Source organism: Notamacropus eugenii, chromosome 3 (genome assembly GCF_028372415.1).
Source record: "Notamacropus eugenii isolate mMacEug1 chromosome 3, mMacEug1.pri_v2, whole genome shotgun sequence".
Classification (NCBI taxonomy): Eukaryota; Metazoa; Chordata; class Mammalia; order Diprotodontia; family Macropodidae; genus Notamacropus; species Notamacropus eugenii.
Genome location: NC_092874.1, coordinates 85,080,040 through 85,099,924, shown reverse-complemented (window position 1 = coordinate 85,099,924; position 19,885 = coordinate 85,080,040). Strand labels below are relative to the sequence as shown.

Genomic DNA, 19,885 nt, shown 5'->3' with positions numbered 1-19,885 from the left:
TAAGCATGTATAAATTGTGTCTACAAGGTAAAATTATAGTTGAACATGTTCATTCGTTTCAGTTGTGTCCAATTCTTTAGGGCTTTCTTGGCAAAGAGACTGGAGTGGTTTGCCATTTCCTTCTTCAGCTCATTTTACCGATGAGGAAACTGAGGAAAAAAGGTTAAGTGACTTGCCCTGGGTCACACAACTAGTGTCTGAGACAAGATCTGAACTCAGGGAGATGAGTCTTCCTGATTCCATGCCTGGCACACTATCCACTGTGTTATCTAGCTGCCTAAAGTTAAACATCTAAGTATACTGAATGCTGGGGTAATGGGTGGTGGGGGGCAGTTTTGTAGCAGAGTATTTTAAAATACAAAATATCCATCTATGATAATATTTAAACAAAGTAGAAAGGACACAAAGAGCTCTAAAATGTTATTGCATTTTTATAAGGAAAGAATAAGAATGTAATGGAAGCTACAATTTTGACAGTTCAGGAAACCTCCCCTGTGTGGGGATGAGATCCGGGAACAGCCTTTTCTACAACAGGCCATTTTTGCTCTACCTCTTTGCCAATATCTTCCCTGCCCCAACCACACCCTCACCTTCTAATGGAAACTCTAGAATCTTCTATAATGGAAACTTCTATGATCCACTGAGAAACTTGCTAACCAATCCCAAGCATTCCCTTGCCTGTGACCTCAAAAAAAGGAAACAATCAGTGACACCTGAGTGAAAGTAAGTCTGCCTTTTCCTATAAAATTTGTAGTCCTTTCCCTGCTTCATCGCCCTCTGCAGGAGATCATTTGGATGCTGCAGTATATGGAACTGCTTCAGGGTAGTAGCTCACTGCTCTAGTTTTGAAGGTGTTTGTTCTTTGTCTTGGGGTGTGTGGAAGAGTCAGGGTGTTTCCAGGCTCAACTATTACATTACAGAATATAGACAGAGAATACAAATAAAGAAGATATATATCTAAATGTACATCTAGGATGAGCCTCCAAAATGTAATTATTTTCTCAGCTGCTCCCTCCTGACATGAAGAGCACAGGTATGCTTTTGGAGATTTTTCTCACTTTCTTGGTACATTGCCCTATCCTAGAATTCTGAGATCGGGTGTTCACAGTACTCTCCAGTACACTGAGAACAGGATGAAGTTTTATTAAAAGGAAAAAAACAAACAAATAAGTCTTTGAATGAATAACCATTTTTCTAAAAGAGGTATGAATGTAGGTTCATAATTTGAATATCAGTCACCTAGAGAAGTGTACAGTTCCAAGTATAAGGGCTCCTGTAATGAAGGCTGTGTCCCACAAATCCTACCTTATCCAGGACTAATTTTTTTGTCAAAGGTTGCCACTATTCTCCAACCCAATATTCCCTTCCTACTTTCTCCTTTTAACAGTCTTCCTCAGCTATCAGCCCTTCTCACAATGAACATATCTGGGAAAGAGAAAGAGAGAATACCCTATCACTTACTATGCTAATTTTGATTCATTCATGCCATCCCACCATCCTTGCAAACAGGTTTAACTTGAACCCCAAAAAGAAAGTCCACTAATAGCTAGCCCTGTTTTTCCTTAAAAAATATAAATGTTTTATTAGAAATTTAACATCAAATATCAGTACAGCCAACTAAAGTACCTTAGCAACTATTTTCATTTAAATTAACAAATTCAGTAGAGGGAATAACTGTAAAAGCTCCCTCCCCTTCAGATTCCTAGAGGTTTTTGTCTTTAATTCTCACTCACTTTTTCCTTTCATATGGTTATAGAGCATTGTTCATTCTCCTGGTTTTGCCTCTTTTTAAAAAAACATAATTTTATAGAGGTTTTTCTGCATTTCTTTGAATCCCTCATACTTGCAGGTCTTGTTTTCTTTATAATATGCTATTTTATTAATGTGCCATCCATAACCCTGTTTTCATAGACTCATTTTTTTCTCACACCTTCTCATTCTTATCCTCTTCAGGCTTTCTTTAGAAGGATTCCTTTTCAGGGACATGATGAATGACTGAGATAAGGGTGAACCTGATATAAAAGTTGAAAAGAAGGCTGACTTCAACATTAGCAGTCTGACTGATCTGGGAACTACCACCTTAAAAAAAAAGGAGCTGAGTGGATCTTTTCATGTCTGGCTCAGTTAATCAAGTAGGTATTTCCAGCTCCCTAGGAATGATTGTTGTGTGACCTGGTAGATGGTTATTAATATGATCTTAGGATGCATCAGTAGAAGCCTAGTGCCCAAGAGGCACTGACATGCAAGAGAGGACTGATAGATCAGAACATATCTGGAGCATTATTTAGTTCTGGGATTATATTTTAGAGAACCAGAATGGCATAGTGATAGAAAATTTGCCTTAGACTCTGGAGATGTGTTCCAGGCTAGCCTCTAATCTATACTGGGTGCAAGTATGACATTAGACAAATCACTTAACCTCTCAATACCTCAGGCAGTTAACTCTTAAAGACTCAAAATTGCAGAGAATGGTGACAATCTGGATTGGTAGAGGAAATTTCCTCATTGGGAGGTCCCTATGCAAACGCCCCCCCCCCCCCATCCCCCAAAAAAGAGTTGAGAACCAGAGAACTGATAATCCTAGGTCAGACTATACTTGATTGGTTCTGGGCATCATATTTTAGGAAGGACTTTTACAAACTAGATTAGGTAGAAAGGGGCAGCCAGGGTCTTGAGGGGACTAAAGAGCATCACGCCTTGGACAGTCAAAGGAGCTGAGGGTATTTAGCCAGTGGAAAAGAAGACTTAAGAGGTCATCATAGTCATTTTCAAGTGTTTGAAGTCAATCATATGGAAAAGGGATTTGAATTTTTTTGTTTAGCTACAGAGGGCAGAATTTGGACCCATGGGTAGAAACTGCAAAACTTGATATAAGAATAAATTTCTTTGCAATTAGTACTACTTAAAAATAGAATGGGCTGAAGAAGTGAATTCCTTTTCAGTCACTGGGAGTCTTCAAACAGAGATCATCACTCTTTAAGCAGAGGCAACTACCTTCTTGGTAATGAGGACTCCTTTTTAGGTGTGATTTTAAATGAAATCCTCTGAAGTCCAGTCCCAATCTAAGATTCTATGATTCCATGACCAGAAATTTTAGACCTAGAAGGGAGAAAAAACTGGATTCAATGCCCTCACTTTACAGATGAGGAAACTGAAACCCAGAGAAAGGAAAAGACTGGCTCAATTCTATTATATTTCCATGCCATTTTATTCAACTGGGATTTAAGTACTTACTTGTAACATGATTTTACTAAGCCAGTCTCTAACCTGAGTGAGGAAACAGCAGGTCAGAGACAAAGTGCCTGTAATCAGGTAGCCGTGTAATTAATTAGTTTCATTATGAGGAACACATGTGCAAATCAGGAATTCTCCTAATCAGAATTCCACATGGCTGAAATGAAGATAGAGATTATATACATGTAAGTCACAAGTGGCAAGAGAGGGGGTAAGGTGGATTAGAAACAATCGTTTCCAGGGCCAGAATAGTTTCCCATGACCAGCCCACAAACCCCTCAATACTAAAGTACAGATGTCCTCTAGTCCAAGTTCAAGTGTTTGGGGGTCATTACTTGGTGGGTCTTAGGACCAGAGTTCTATGATGGGAATGGGTTCTACAGTCTTTCATTCCCTTCACTTCAGGTACACATGCAGTGATTGTGAACACTGTCAAAGTTTGAGTTATCATTTTAAACTGCATTGTAAGTCTGACTCACAAGAGAGGCAATTCTGGAAAATCTAATCTATCAGTATATTAATTACACATATCATATCTATTATAAAAATTATAATTCCATACTACTGTGGATTTAACACCACTAGATTGTCAAGATTTAAAGACTTTATGAAAAATATTTGTTATCTCAAGGTGCATAAGTTCAATTGGTCCAAGGGTGAACTCATTATTAATCTTTCTGGCCAAACTTATCTATTTCTATGTAGTGTACAGTTATTACCCTTCCAGTCACCCTGGTTCCCAACCTTCATGCCATTCTCAATTCATTACTCTGTCTCATGTCACATCTCTAATAAGATGCCAAATCTTGTCATTTCTACTTATATAATTCTCTTACATTATTTCCTTTCTCTTTACTCATAACAAACCATCTTATATCAGCTTATATCACTTGGACTGTTGGAAATTGTCTTCTAATTGGGAGGAATGGGAAGGAAAGGGAAAAGAATAAGCATTTATATAGCACCTACTATGTTCTAGGCATTAAGTGCTTTTTATATGTATCCCATTTGATTCTCAAAACAACTCTGTATGGTAGGTGGTATTATTATTCCCATTTTATATTAGAGAGAAATTGAAGCAAACAGGAATTAAGTGGCTTGCCGAAAGTCACATAGCTAGTAAGTACATAGAGGTAGATTTGAATTCAGATCTTTCTGATTCTAGGCCAACCACTCTATCCACTATATATCATCAGCTGCCTCTGTTTAATAGGACTCCCCACCTAGAGTATCTCCCTTCTCGAATCCATTTTTCCCACTGTTGCCATGCCAAAGTGAATTTTTATAAAGCACAGGTAAATTTCTTTTTTAAAAATGTTACTAATTAATTAATTTTTAGTTTTCAACATTCACTTCCACAAGATTTTGAGTTCTACATTTTCTCCCCATCTCTCCCCTCCACCCACCCCAAGACATCATGCATTCTGGTTACCTCTTCCCTCAATCTGCCCTCCCTTCTATCACACCCCTCTCTTCTGTCATCCCCTTTCCCTCTATTTTCCTGTAGGGCAAGATAGATTTCTATACCCCATTGCCTGTATGTCTTATTTCCCAGGTGCATGTAAAAGTAATTTTTAACATTTGTTCTTAAAACTTTGAGTTTCTATTTCTTTCCCTTCTTTCCTTTCCACCCATCCCCACGGAGAAGGCAAGCAATTCGATATAGGTTATACATGTGTAGTCATGCAAAACATTTCCATAACAGTCATGTTGTGAAAAACTAATTATATTTCCCTCCATCCCATCCTGCCCCCCATTTATTCTATTCTTTCTTTTGACCTTGTCCCTCCTTAAAAGTGTTTATTTCTAATTACCCGCTCCTCCCATTTGCCCTCCCTTCTACCATCACCCCCACCCCTACCCTGTCTTATCCTCTTTCCCCCTACTTTCCTGTAGTGTAAGATAGATTTTCATACCAAACTGAGTGAAGCACAGGTAAATTTCTACTCAATGAACTTTTTAAAAAATTTTGAATGCCAAGAAAATAACATTTTCACCCTGATGCTGCCAGTCCAGGACCCTGAATCTAAGATCCCTATGAAGAATGACACTAAATGATGACATTTTAAAAAGGGGTATTAACGTCTGCTTTGCTACTGAACTCTAAGGATCAGAGGACTTTTCCATTTGGCTTGCAATGAAACCTTTCCTATGTGTTGTCCTCCTATTAGAAGATAAACTTCTTGAGATCAGGGAACTGTCTGTCTTTTCTGTTTGTTCTCTCCAATGCTTAGCACAGTGTTTTGTATACAGTATGTACTTAGTAAATGATTTATTTGTTCATTCATTTATTTACTTATTCATTCAGAACACAAAAAATTATATATGAAATCAAGAATCTCCATTTCACATCAGTTGCTTTTACAAATAAATATATGCATATATCATAAATTCTGCATTATTACTTTTGAAACTGTCCTCTTTATCTTCTGAACTTCCTTATGTATATTTTAAAATTGTTACAGCTCTTTCTCTTTTTTTTGGCATCACTATTCCTAAGCTCTCTATTCCTTTCTCTCTCTCCCCTCCCCCCCAACAAAGAGTGAAGGAGCGGAAGGAAGTCTTGCAGCAAATAAGTATTGTCTAGCAAAACAAATCTACAAAGGGCCCACATCCAAAAATGTATGTTTCGGCACATTATGTCCATTATGTAATGTCTGCCATGAGGTAGTTAACACATTTTATTGTAGGTCCTATGAGGAGATGGTTGATCATTGTTTAATAACAATTTTTAAATCTTTCAAAGTCATTTTTCTTTACAGTGTTGCTTACTTGTATATAAGTCACTGTTAACATGTGTGTGTTCAATTCTCCTTTGTCTATTTTAGATAAGATTGAGGCTAATCTGATGTCTATTAATTCCCCAACCCTTTTTTCCAAGTTTGTATACTCTTCTTTTCATGCACCCCAATTAGGAAGTAGCAAAATTCCTTCCTCCTTTATATATTAGTGCATTCCTTCTGTTATCCCCCCTTTCCTTTATTTCCTCAAGCTTATATTTTATCCTAAAGGCAAGAGGAGTCATTAAAAATGTTTAGTAGAGTAATGGCATGAGCAGACCTATGTCTTAAGGATACTAATATAACAGCTGTATGGAAAATGGATTGGAGAAAGGATAGAACACAATAAAGAAACCAATTAGGAGGCTATTCTAATATTCCAGTGAGAGATGATGAGGCCCTAAAATAGGGTAGTGGTATGATTGTCTGAGTGTGGAAAAAGAGGCAAGAAAAGGCAGTAACTTGAAATTGGGTGGCATGTTTAAATGAACATTTATTAAATATGGAGGAGATCTGAGCATATTTATAGGCATCAGGGAAGAAGTCAATAGGTAAGATTGGAGATATGAGAAAGGGTAAATGGTTAAAAACAGAATCTCCTAGAAGAGAAGGAAGGGGATCCAAGGCACAGGGTCTCCTCTTCCATAGAGACTGGCATGAAGGAGGGGAGACTTGGGAAATGACACAGAAGGACTTGCTCATATTAAATAGACTCCATTTTCTTCGTAAAGTAGGCATGTAAAGAGGAGAAGAGTGAAGGTGGTGAGAAAGGGGGCTTTAGAAAAGAGGAGAAGGTTGGGAACAGACACTGTGGGAAATGTGATAGTCAGGCAATGTTGGCCAAGCTGGATTATTCAACTTTATTCATATTTGTTTCATTCTTTATTTCCTGTGTGCCTTTTCTAATACTACTTATTATTCATGCAATTCCACCTCACCCTTTCCACCTATTGATATCCTTCAAGAAAGGCCAAGGTCTCCCATTGCATCCTGGGTCATCTCCAGTCATCCTGATGAATATCTGGTCACTGAATCCAGATGGCTCAAGAGGAGAAAGTGAGGCTGGTGACCTTGCACAGCCCTCCCTCACTCAAAAAGAGTCAAGTGCAAGTCATGTTATCATTTCTCTAATGTCATGGTCCTCTTTGAAAACGGACAACATTTCTTCATAAAGCATATGTCTAGCACCTCCATTTTTCTTATTTGACTCTCTTAATACCCCCTTAGAAACAATAAGGCTCTGAAGGGATATATTTTTTTCTCCCTATCTTAGAATTTTAGTACTACATCATCACACTACTCCTTCCAATGACTACTTATTCTCCTAATTCTTCCCTAAACTCTTTTTATTGATTTCTTTTTAATTCTCTAAACTTTCTTAATTTCTTCTAGATATTTATGTAGTCCTTGTGGTAAATCCCCCCTTTTCCTCAAGTCTCTGTTTAACATGTTATGGAATTAGAGTTGTTATACATGTTATATGTATAATACATATTATATATACATATATATGGATATATATACATATATTTATATTATGTTGGGTGGCATTTTCCTTTAATTTGCTCATCTCTCTAGCTTTTAGTTCCTTAATTTGGACTCTCAGCTAGGTCTAATCTTTGCCCTCTACTTTACTCTTCAATGGAGTGGTTGGTCCTCCCTGGTCTTGTCCTGAATTCCCTGGGTTCTTGTGCTGATACCTCCTGAGTTGTTCCCTCCCTCATATCTTTGAGGTTCAGAACCTTCTCTGGTATCTCAGGACAAAATGTTAGGAACCTCAGAAACCCTGAGTTTGGGCTGTTGTGATCTAAGCTACTGGCTCCTACCCACTACCTGATCATCCACCTTGGGGCTTTCTGACTACCCTGGGACTTTTATCAGGGGTAGATCTCTTTTGCTGCTACTGGACACGAAGAGCCTTGCTGGCTATCCCTTGTCCAGTCTCTGCTGATTGGAGCTTATTTTGCTGGAAGGGCTCATGAACTTCTGATTGAATTTTTGTACAGTTCTGGGGTGGAATAATTTGTCATTAGATTTCTTGATCATTATTTGTTCTGGTGTTTGTCTCAAAGTTTTTACTGGAGGAAGTATGTAGAAGGTTGGTAGTCATCCTTCTGTTCAGACTGCCATATTGACTGCAACTCCCTAGTTGCCTTTTATTGCCTCTAGGATAAAAAATGAACTAATCTTTTTTGACATTTGTAGGCCCTTCACAACCTGGCCTCAACCTACTTTTCCAGTCTTATTTCTCTATTTTATAGTGTAGCCAAACTGTCTTTCCTACTGTTTTCACACATGACATTCCATCTCTGATCTTGGTGTCTTTGCTTTGACTGTCCCTAATTCCTGGGATACATTTCCTCTCTTAAAATTCTGTGTTGTCAGTCCAAGTACCGTCTTCTACCTAGTCTTTCTTGAACTTCCCAACTGCTGGTTCTTTTCCCTGCTCCCCCATACTCTCATTTTTTTTTAAGTATACAATTATGTATGTATGTTTTGTTTCCCCTAACAGAATGTAAACTCCTTGAAGACAAGAACCTGAGATTATTTCTGTCTTTGAATCCCTAGTTCACAGTCCCTGGCACATAACTGAGACTTAAATAATGCTTGTTAATTGATTGCTTCTACTGGCAGGTTATCCACAGGTAGTATTAATTAGTAGAACTAAATATAATTGGAACCCAACTCTTCCAACTTAAGCTCCAGGCTTTTTCTACTTCTTCCACTGTAGCACCCTTCCTTGTACAGCTGAACTAGGAGTAAGAAGCCCTGACGAACTAGTAGCTCATTGGAGTCAAAATTTTTAAGAGGCAGTAGCTGTAGTGTAACAAACCCTGAACCTTTAAGAGTCAATAGTTGACTTGGTTCTGCCATTTACTAGACATAATTAACTGGCTTATATGAACTTGAGGAAATCACTTAATTTCTTTGAGTCTTCTAACGGGACCTTGAAGACAGAAGAGAGAAACCTAAATCTAGGTCTAAAGTTTCTTCCCCCAACCCCCCTACCCCTTTTTCCTTCTCTCCACTAGGTTAGAAAGTATTTCAAAAGTCATCTAGTCTAACCCTTCAATATTATACATGAGGAAACTGCAGTCCAGAAGGGGAAGGGGCTTGTCTAACATCACACAGCAAGTCAGCATACCAGAACTTAGGTCATTTAACTTCCAAGTTAGGGCCCTTTGTATAGGACCATAATAGTTCTCTTGCCTCTGATTTTAGGAGGATCCAGTACAGGTCACTGAATACGGAGAGGACATTGGAGCTTTCTCTATATATTTTCCTTGAAAATGTCATTGACTTTGCCAAGTCAGTGATAGCATGACCTTGGTTTCAGTGACCTACTGCCTGCAGGCAGATTTCATTGCATGCTGGTTCTGGCCTCCCTCCTACCTTTCAAGCCAAGTCTGGATCATTAGAGAATGTATCCTTCTTGCTGGCCCAGACATGATTTTAGATCCTTCCCTTTGTGAAAATATTTAGGTGAAGGAAGCTTACCTATGTGATGTGTGTGCATATATGAGTAATTTCAAAATGAATTTTCCAGAAATGTAATTAAATATTATCCATTAGTGGAAGTTAGAAAGGCTGTAGTTTAACTTTCTTTTTAAAATCTATCAACCCTGCTAGTTAATTATTTGAAACATCGATACTAGCTCACATTGAATTTATGCGGTCAGTTGTTTATTCCACAAAGTTGACATATTTCAACAAGTACATTTTCGACAATCTTAATGGCATTTTTTTTATTAGTCATGCCAAACCAGCTTTCATGTCCGGAGCTGGAGAGCTAGCTGTATTAGTGAATGAGCTTCGTGGCCTTCTTTTTCAATCATTTGACTTCCATAAGGAACCTCATGACCGAGAAGAAACCTTTATTTCTGCCAGATCTGATTCTGGCTGAGAGGCACATACAGGCTTTCTTTCACATATCCATTTCATTTGATCTTCACAATAACCTATGAATGCTAGAGTATTATTCTTAAAACTCCCTTTTTTAAGCTGTGTTAACGTAAATTCAGGGCGCCTTAGCGCTACCCCCTGGTCTAGCAGCGGAGCCCCCCAGGGCAGTCCGGGCACACGGCTCCGGGCTCCACACGCGCCGACTCAAACAGGAGCGTCAGTTTCGGGCACGGCCAGGGGAAAGGGAATGTCACACAAGATCAGCTGGGGCGGGCTCACAGCTACAGCTGGCGCCGGGTCCTCTTTTCCCTCTAATCCCTTGCCTCTGCACCCCCCGAGTCCGGCTGGTGTTTTACCGGGGGCGGTGGAGACAGATGGACCTTCGCCTCTTCAGAGCACCCCGCCCGCACGGCAGCGAGAACAGACCCCCCGTAGCCCGGGTGGCCGCAGCAAAGGGCTTGGCCTGGGCTGGGGGGAGCGAGAGCGGAGGGATCGATCGCTTGCTCGGCCGTCTCCTGCTTCCGCCTGGCCGTTGCTAGGGAGAAAGGGGACGCGCGCCAAGGCCCCTCGGAGTGGGCTCAGCGCAGGCGCCTGGGCTGCAGCTCAGCGGCGTCCACTCCAGGCCTAGCTGGGTCTTTTCTGGAGTTTCTCCCCTTCTGGGACCAGGTCGCGCAATTCGCCGTCCTCTCTGGACGGGGGAGAAAAGGAGGTGTGGGTCTGAGGAGAAAGATGGAGTCAGGAAAGGTCAGTGCGGGGAGGGGGCCGGGGCGCATCTGGGAGAGCCCTCCTTCCGAGGGCCACTGGGGCCCGCGCTGCTTCTTCTGCTCCCTGGCCTTTCCTGTTTCGTCTCCCACCCTCGCTGCGAGGAGAGCAGATTCAAAACGGGGCGGCCGGTGCCGCTCACGTGTTAGCAGTGTCACCCCTAGGGGAAACTGATGTAAAAGTGGGTTGGGCGCGGAGCGGTGGACTTGGGGAAGGACATGGAGGGAGCCATTCATTTTTTTACGTGGAATCCTTCCTTCTCCCCTTGCCCTCCCCGTCCCCCCCATTTGGCCCGCCCCCGAGGATGGCAGCAGCCCTGGCTCTGCGTTGCCTGGAGGAGATCCCAGCCTTCCCTCGGGGCTTCGAAGGGGCAGGACGGGCTTGTTTTCTGCTCCGTGGCTGCAGTCTGATAAGGGAGACCCCCGCCCGGCGCTCTGTTGGAAGCCGGAGTCCTGTGTTTGTGAGCAGCGCAGCGCTTTTAGGGGGCACTGGGAGGTTTGCAGAGTGCCTTCGGTGAATGGGAGATGGCTACCCTAAGTATCATGAGCCCCCAAGCTCGCCTAGAGAAACGAAATAGTGCCCCAGGCAGAATTCAAACCCAGGCGTCTCATCCACACTGTATATTAGATGACAAATAATGAGAAACCGTTATCAGCCTGCCGTCAGTCCTTTATTCAGTGGCCACTGTCTCATAAGGCTCCGTGCTAGGTTCTGGGGACACAAAATAAGGTGGGGGAAGAAAGCTTTCCTAGGCACAAACTGAATTGTGATTTTCTCACTTTCCTTATTTTTCTCGCTGTTTTTTGGCGAAGTGGCTAAAAGGGAAACATGTTTTACATGATTTCACATTTACAGTTGATCTGTTGCTTGCCTTCTCAATGGACAGGAGAGGGGCTGTAACAGGAGAGAGAATTTGGAACTCAAAATTTTTTTTAAAAGAATGTAAAAAAAATTTTAAAAATCCATCTTGTTCCTTAAGGAGTTTACATTGTAACAGGGGAGACAAGTACACATAAGTATACACTGTAAATATAAGGAGAATAAATTCAAGCAAACACAAAGTAATTAAATACATGGGAGTTGAGAGGGAGGATATTAGCATTTGTGTGAGGGGGGAATCAATAAATGTTTCATGTAGAAGGTAGTGCTTGAGTTGTTTCTTGAAGAAAACAGGGATTCTGTGATGCTCAGGTGAGGAGGGACCTGACATGCAGGATTGCTAGTGTAATAGCAAGGAATATTGGGGAATAGTGTGCAAAGACCCAAGAGCAAAGGTCAGTTTGGTTGTACAAGGCTGAGGATGGGGGAACATCCAGTGAGTCTAGAAAGAGGGGCTGGGAACAAGTTGTTTAGGACTTTCATTTTTTTAATTTGAAATTTTATTAATTTTTTCCACTTCATTATTTATTTGTCCAGTTATTCATTTATTTGTTATGTCGGTACTGCACTTCTAGTTGATACATTCAATGATTCAGCTAGGTCACCTGTTAGGTTTATTGAATGATAATAAGAAGGGACATATTTCTGTCTAAACTTATAAATGACTTGTCAGCGTTGAAACTGAGTATACACTTTATCAAAATACCTGCAGAGTTGTACTTCCTTCTTGTACTGACTAAAAAATGCAGAGGCTTCTATAAAGCTATAAATGTATGTCAATTAATTCATATAAACTTGTTTAGGGCTTTAAGAGTTAAAGAGAAAGAATTTTGAGGGAGTTGAGAAATAGCCTCCAGACAGAAATTTGAAGAAAAGTCACTGTGATAGTTCCTAATGGGAATAATAAACCAGCCAAGGGTCAGCCAGACAGGTAAGAGAACTTTGAAAAAGAAGTGATGTGAAAATCCAGAGAGGAGAGAGCATCTAGAAGTGAGGCCCAGAGTGTCCAGTACAGCAGATTGGCCAAGAGGGACAGGGCAGTGTTGGTGGTGGTGGTGGGGGCGGAGCATTAGCTTTGGCAGTTGGGATTATTGGTTATTTTGGAGAGAGTTTCTGTTGAGGGATAAGGTTGGCAGCCAGATTGCAAGAATCATTGTCAGGATTGCAGTAGTAGTCTACCAAGGTTTTCAGTTTATATGCACAGTCTAGCACATCTTTTTTTTTTTTTTAGAAGAAATATTTTGAACTATTTTTTTTTAATTTTATTAAATTTATTTATTTAACTTTTAACATTCATTTTCACAAAATTTTGGGTTACAAATTTTCTCCCCTTTTATCCCCTCCCCCCCCAAACACCAAGCATTCTAATTGCCCCTATGACCAATCTGCTCTCTCTTCTATCATCCCTCTCTGCCCTTGTCTCCGTCTTCTCTTTTGTTCTGTAGGGCCAGATAGCTTTCTATACCCCTTTACCTGTATTTCTTATTTCCTAGTGGCAAGAACATTACTCGACGGTTGATCCTAACACTTTGAGTTCCAACTTCTTTACCTCCCTCCCTCTCCACCCCTTCCCTTTGGAAGGCCAGCAATTCAATATAGGCCAAATCTGTGTAGTTTTGCAAATGACTTCCATAATAGTTGTGTTATATAAGACTAACTATATTTCCCTCCATCCTCTCCTGTCCCCCATTACTTCTATTCTCTTTTGATCCTATCCCTCCCCATGAGTGTCGACCTCAAATTGCACCCTCCTCCCCATGCCCTCCCTTCTATCATCCCCCCCACCTTGCTTATCCCCTTATCCCCCACTTTCCTGTATTGTAAGATAGGTTTTCATACCAAAATGAGTGTGCATTTTATTCTTTCCTTTAGTGGAATGTGATGAGAGTAGACTTCATGTTTTTCTCTCACCTCCCCTCTTTATCCCTCCACTAATGAGTCTTTTGCTTGCCTCTTTTATGAGAGATAATTTGCCCCATTCCATTTCTCCCTTTCTCCTCCCAATATATTTCTCTCTCACTGCTTGATTTCATTTTTTTTAAGATATGATCCCATCCTCTTCAATTCACTCTGTGCACTCTGTCTCTATGTGTGTGTGCGTGTGTGCATGTGTGTGTGTGTAATCCCACCCAGTACCCAGATACTGAAAAGTTTCAAGAGTTACAAATATTGTCTTTCTATGTAGGAATGTAAACAGTTCAACTTTAGTAAGTCCCTTATGACTTCTCTTTGCTGTTCACCTTTTCTTGGTTCTCTTCATTCTTGTGTTTGAAAGTCAGATTTTCTTTTCAGCTCTGGTCTTTTCATCAAGAATGCTTGAAAATCCTCTATTTCATTGAAAGACCAATTTTTCCCCTGAAGTATTATACTCAGTTTTGCTGGGTAGGTGATTCTTGGTTTTAGTCCTAGTTCCTTTGACTTCTGGAATATCCTATTCCATGCCCTTCGATCCCTTAATGTAGAGGCTGCTAGATCTTGTGTTATCCTGATTGTAATTCCACAATACTTGAATTGTTTCTTTCTAGCTGCTTGTAATATTTTCTCCTTCACCTGGGAATTCTGGAATTTGGCCACAATGTTCCTAGGAGTTTCTCTTTTTGGATCTCTTTCAGGCGGTGTTCTGTGGATTCCTTGAATATTTATTTTGCCCTCTGGTTCTAGAATCTCAGGGCAGTTTTCCTTGATAATTTCATGAAAGATGATGTCTAGGCTCTTTTTTTTGATCATGGCTTTCAGGTAGTCCCATAATTTTTAAATTGTCTCTCCTGGATCTATTTTCCAGGTCACTTGTTTTTCCCATGAGATATTTCACATTATCTTCCATTTTTCCATTCTTTTGGGCTTGTATTGTGATATCTTGCTTTCTCACAAAGTCCTTAGCCTCCATGTGTGTCATTCTAATTTTGAAAGAACTATTTTCTTCAGTGAGCTTTTGAATCTCCTTTTCCATCTGGCTAATTCTGCTTTTGAAAGCATTCTTTTTCTCATTGGCTTCTTGAACCTCTTTTGCCAATTGAGTTAGCCTATTTTTCAAGGTGTTATTTTCTTCAGCATTTTTTTGGGTCTCCTTTAGCAGGGTGCTGATTTGTTGTTCATACTTTGACTCTCATTTCTCTTCCCAGCTTTTCCTCCACCTCTCTAACTTGATTTTCAAAATTCTTTTTGAGCTCTTCCATGGCCTCAGCCCATTGGGTGGGCTGGGACACAGAAGCCTTGATTTCTGTGTCTTTGCCTGATGGTAATCATTGTTCTTCCTCATCAGAAAGGCAGGGAGGAAATGCCTGTTCACCTAGAAAGTAACCTTCTATAGTCTTATTTCTTTTCCCTTTTCTGGGCATTTTCCCAGCCAGTGACTTGACCTCTGAATATTCTCCTCACACCCACCTCGCCTCCTGATCCTCCCAGCCAGCGTTTGGGGTCTGAGATTCAAATGCTGCTTCCCGCCTTAGGGCTTTTGGTGGGGGCAGGGCTGCTATTGAGTGTGAGATTAAGTTCAGGTGCTGAGGTCAGGACAGGGCTGCCTCTCAGGCTCAGTTCCCTCAGGGGGTTTATGCACAGACCTTCAACAATGGATCCAGGCTCCCGCCTGCTTGGGGAGCCCCCGTCTGCAGCCGCCTCCCAGCCTCTACCTCCCGGGGTGGGGGGTGGGGCCCGAGTTATGGGGGCACCCCACTCCCCTCTCGACCCGCCAAAGAGACTCTCTCACCGACCCCCATCACCTGTGGGTGGAGGGACTTGTGCGGCCACTGGAGATCCCGTCCCTGAAGCCTGCTCGGGTCTGTTTCTCTTGGTGCCGCGGCCGCAGCAGGTCTGCACTGGGCTGGGCTCTGCGTCTGCAGCGCGATGGACCTTTTGCGAGAGGTTTGCAGGTCCCTCTGGAACAGAAATCTCCTTCTCTTCACTGTTCTGTGGCCTCACTGCTCCAGAATTCGCTGTGAGTTACTTTATACCGATGTTGTATGGGTTGTGGGTTCAGAGCTATGTGTATTTGCGTCTTTCTACTCCGCCATCTTGGCTCCGCCCTCTCTAGCACATCTTAAACTTAGGTGCTTCATATGTTATTTTTTCATGATAAACAGGAGTAGTTTAATTATATGTGAGACTGTTTAGTGCAGAGTAAAGAGCCCTTGATGTGAAGTCAGGAGAGGTCTGACTAAATTCTGCCTCTTAATATGTGTTATGTGTGACTATAGGCTAGTTAAAACTTCTCTGAACCTCAGTTTTCTCATCTGTAAAATATACACAATAATATCTACAGCACCTCCTTTACAGGGTGATGATGAGTATTTAAGTGAGATAACGTGACGAACTTTGTAAATCTTCAAGCACTATAAAATAAATCATTCATTTTTCAGTATATAATCCAACTTCATTTAAGAACATGAATATTACATAAAGAATTTTTCTCAGGAATGTTCAAGTCTGTTAAAGTATTGTCTTAAGGCAGAAAAAATCATCAGCTAGGCACTGCAGTAGATCGAACACCAGGTATGAAGAGCTAAGTTCAAATATGGCCTCAGATACTACTAGCTGGTGTGTGGTGATTGTAGACAAGTCACTTAATCTCTCTCTGCTTTAGTCTTCTCAACTGTAAACTGGGAATAATAATAGCACCTAACTCCCAGGGTTGTCATCAGGATCAAATAAGATAATTGTAAAACATTCTATACAAATGTTAGCTGTTGTTATTTTTATTATTTTATTATTCATCATTTTAACTTAGTACTTACTTGAAGTTAAAACCTGTATATGCTGTGTCTCCCTTTTAAAATGTGAGTTCCTAGAGAGCAGGGATTATCTCTGTTTTTCTAGTTGTATTCCTAGTGTTTAACTCAGTGCAGACCGTAAGAGCTTAATAAATGCTTTTTTTCCCCCAATCATTCTTTCCATTAAACAAGTACTTTTTGGATGTAGAACACTTAAGCAGTAGGGGAAATACAGAATTTAGATAAAACATTTCTGTCTTCATTGAATACATAGTCTTGTACAATACAGATGACAACCATGGTGTTTGGTAAGAAAATATTACCTGTTAATTTATTCTCCACTCCGGTTCTGTTTTGTTGAATTTTCTTGCAGGGGAGTTGACCTTGTTCTTTGAATGTTATGCCAGTGACTAGCTCTGGTGGTGGTGTCATCTGTAATTAAAAAGGACCAAAATGTCATCACGATGTCAGGGTCAACACACAGTGTATCTGGCTGTGGCTGATCATACCAGTATGAGCTTTGAAGGCACTGCTACAGCTCAGGTACAAATAGTCCACATGAACAGTGGGGAGGGAGATATCTCTAAATGTGCATATCTCATGTTTCTTTTAAGCTACTGCCATTTTGCTTTGCTCATAGAACCTAGGGCTTTCTTTAATGCTGGCGTACCATGCTGGATGATGCTATGCCAGTGTCTCTCATACCCTACAGTTGATTCCAGAGTTCTTCAGAGAGACCTTAGAGTATCTGACCACCATGTGAGCTCCTGCCTTGTGTGAATTCTCCATAAAATAGTCTTTTAGGCAAGTGTGTATTTGACATTCAAACAACTTGGCCAGCCCGTTGGAGTTGCACTCTCTGCCAGGTGATCTTCAGAATCTTTCTAATACAATTCAGATGGAAGGGGTTCAGTTTCCTGGCATGGTGCTGATATGTCAGCCAGTTTTCACAGGCATACAGCAAGGGGGTCAGTACAGGGGCCCTGTAGACGTTCAGTTTGGTAGCCTGTCTAATGCCTCTTTTCTCCTACACTTTCTTTGGGAGCTTTCCCAACACTGAGCTAGCTCTGGCAGTACGTGCATCAACCGCATCATCTGTGTGTATTCCTGGAATGTATATTGCATTCATAACTTCTCCATATGTTGTAACCAATATTCCAAATATGGATGGTGTGGTGCTGGCTGGTAGAGAAGCACCGTTTTCTGGATGTTGGTTGTCAGGCCAAAATTAGCATGGGCAGCAGAGGATCAATCCATTCTCTGTTGCATCCACGTCTCAGAGGCTGCATTAAGTGCACAATCAATCATCTGAACAAAAAAGTCAGCACCAACTCTCCCTCAACTTTAGTCTTTTGAGTTTTTTCACGTAAAAACTGACCTTGATGCCATTTTCTGCAAATCTTCTTGGTGAGGAGTTAACCCTGGGTCTTTGAAGACTATGTTAGTCACTAACTCCGCCATGTAAAGGTAGGGAGGCTTTACAGGTGCCATGTACTGATGAACACTCCAGCTCAGAGATTCTCAAAGTGTCGTGCATGCATTTTCAGAGGTTGAAACAATTTTCATCATAATAGCAAGATGTTATTTGCCTACTCAAATATTCCTCTTTTCCAGCTACATACCTATCTGAGGCTAGTTTTTTCATATGTTGTGATTAAAACAGCATATTGCAACAGATTAAATATAGAAGTAGAAATGAAAATCTAGCTGTCTTAATATTAATCTAAAATTTTTTAGCTGCAAAAATAGTAAAACAGTACCAATTTTTTTTTTACTAATTTTCTTGTTTGGGAAAGTGTGGTTATTTTTCGTAAAAATGTTACATTAACATGTTAATTTCTGTTTAGTAAATATCAATACATGTAACCTCTTATTAGTAAAAGCTCTTAGGTGGTGGTAGGGGGGTCCTTAATATTTTTTAAGAGTATAAAAAGGTCCTGAGAGGAATAAATTTGAGGAATACTTGTCTAGCTAAATCCAGAGGGTTTCATCACTAGAAGATTGCCTACCATTTTTTTTTTTTTGGCCATGGACTTTCTCCTGCGACATAAAGAGACTGCGATCTATGTTTTTTAAAAAAATATCCCCACTGATAAAGCATGAATCCTTGAAGAAGCTTAATTTACATATTGTATCTTTCACTTATCAAATTTGCTGTTTGATAATTTAATGTTATTAGTCAGTTTTCTTTTCCTACTGATTAATTTCCTACTGCTTAAGACTTTCCTTTCCTTCCTGCATCTCCCTGATTTTTTAGGTTGATAGCTTTGTTTGCATGTCATTGTGTTGAAATTATAATTCACAACAATGTATGTTTGCCCAAGGAGAGATTTTTTTTGGATGCCTTTGTCTTATGACATCCCAGTTTTTTCCAGTTCCCCCTCCTCCCCCTACACACACCTAGGCTGAAATTTTCCTTGTGACAAAGAACTCAGCAGAAATATCTGCTAGAATGGAAGTGTAGATACTATCATGTCCTACTAGTCCTCCACCTCTGCCTTGAAGGAGTTGTTTTATGATCTCTTTGCCACAATCTTTGCTGATTTTTCCCATTACTTAAGAGGTCAGCTTCCTTTAAAATGAGTCTCATTTTTTTCATTGCAGTCATTGTTCTCTTGGTTCTGCTTATTTTGCTTTGCCCCAAAGTTCATCCAAATACTCTCATTTCTCCAGATTCCTTATATTTGTAATGTTTTGCCAAAAAAGAGTATCCCATTACATTCACATGCTATGGTTTTTTCATTCCCCAACTAAAGGGAACCTTCTTTGTTTATATTCTTTACTTCTACCAATGGGGAAGGTAACAAGCATTTATTAAGTGCCTGTCATGTGCCAGTCACTGTGCTTAAACACTTGGCAAGTATAATTTAATTTGATCCTCATAGCATCCCTGAGAAGCAAGTGCTCTTGTTTTTTCTGTTGTATAGATCCAGGAAACCTGAGAGGACCAAGTTTAAGTGATGTGCACAGAGTCAAACAGCTAATAAGTTCCTGAGGCTCAGTTTGACTGTGGGTCTTCCTGACTTGAGACCCAGTACTCTATTTACTACACCACCTCACTGCTTGCTGCACAGAGTACTGCTGTGAATATCTTGGTATATAGCAGACCTTGTTTCTGTCTTTGATTTCCTTGAAATAAATAAACATTCATTAGTGGGATTGTTCTGTCAGAAGGGCCTGAATCAGTCACGTTCCTTGAGTAATTTCAAATTGAAATACAGAACAGTTGGACTGCTTTATAGCTCTACCAAAAAAGCATCCATGTACCTATATTCCTATAACCTTTCCAACAACCACGACTATTTTGATCTTTGGCTGTCTTTGTCAGTGTGATGAGAGGTGAAACTTAGTTCTGATTTGCATTTTTCTTGCTATTTATGTTTTAGGACATGTTTTCATATGGTTACTTATAATTTGTATCTCTTCATTTGAAAGCTATTTATATTCTTTGCTCATCTATCGGGGAATGACTCTGGGTGTTATACATTTGTGTCATTTCTCTAATGTAAATTGAGATTTCATGGACTTTGACTTTTCTCTACATTATACTCTAGGGATTAGAGAACAGTATTCCCTAGAGACAACCTTCAAGATATGCTGTTTAGTTCTTGTCTCTCTAGT

The 19,885-nt window shown here is 40.4% G+C and overlaps 1 protein-coding gene across 4 annotated transcripts in view; it reads left to right on the top strand.

Annotated features, from left to right (window-relative positions):
- Nucleotides 1-649: 649 nt before the first annotated feature.
- DYNC2I1 (dynein 2 intermediate chain 1) overlaps nucleotides 650-19,885 on the top strand; it is a 100,746-nt gene continuing 81,510 nt past the window's right edge. Inside the window, exons 1-3 of one of the 4 annotated variants that reach the window (XM_072652071.1) lie at nucleotides 650-723; nucleotides 1,954-2,132; nucleotides 16,638-16,807. In XM_072652071.1, the coding sequence (XP_072508172.1) occupies nucleotides 16,718-16,807 (90 nt within the window). In that variant the 5' untranslated portion in view covers nucleotides 650-723; nucleotides 1,954-2,132; nucleotides 16,638-16,717. Of the gene's footprint in view, nucleotides 724-757; nucleotides 1,034-1,953; nucleotides 2,133-10,180; nucleotides 10,662-16,637; nucleotides 16,808-19,885 lie in introns of those variants that run through there. The other 3 variants (XM_072652073.1, XM_072652072.1, XM_072652074.1) reach the window with 3 other exon arrangements.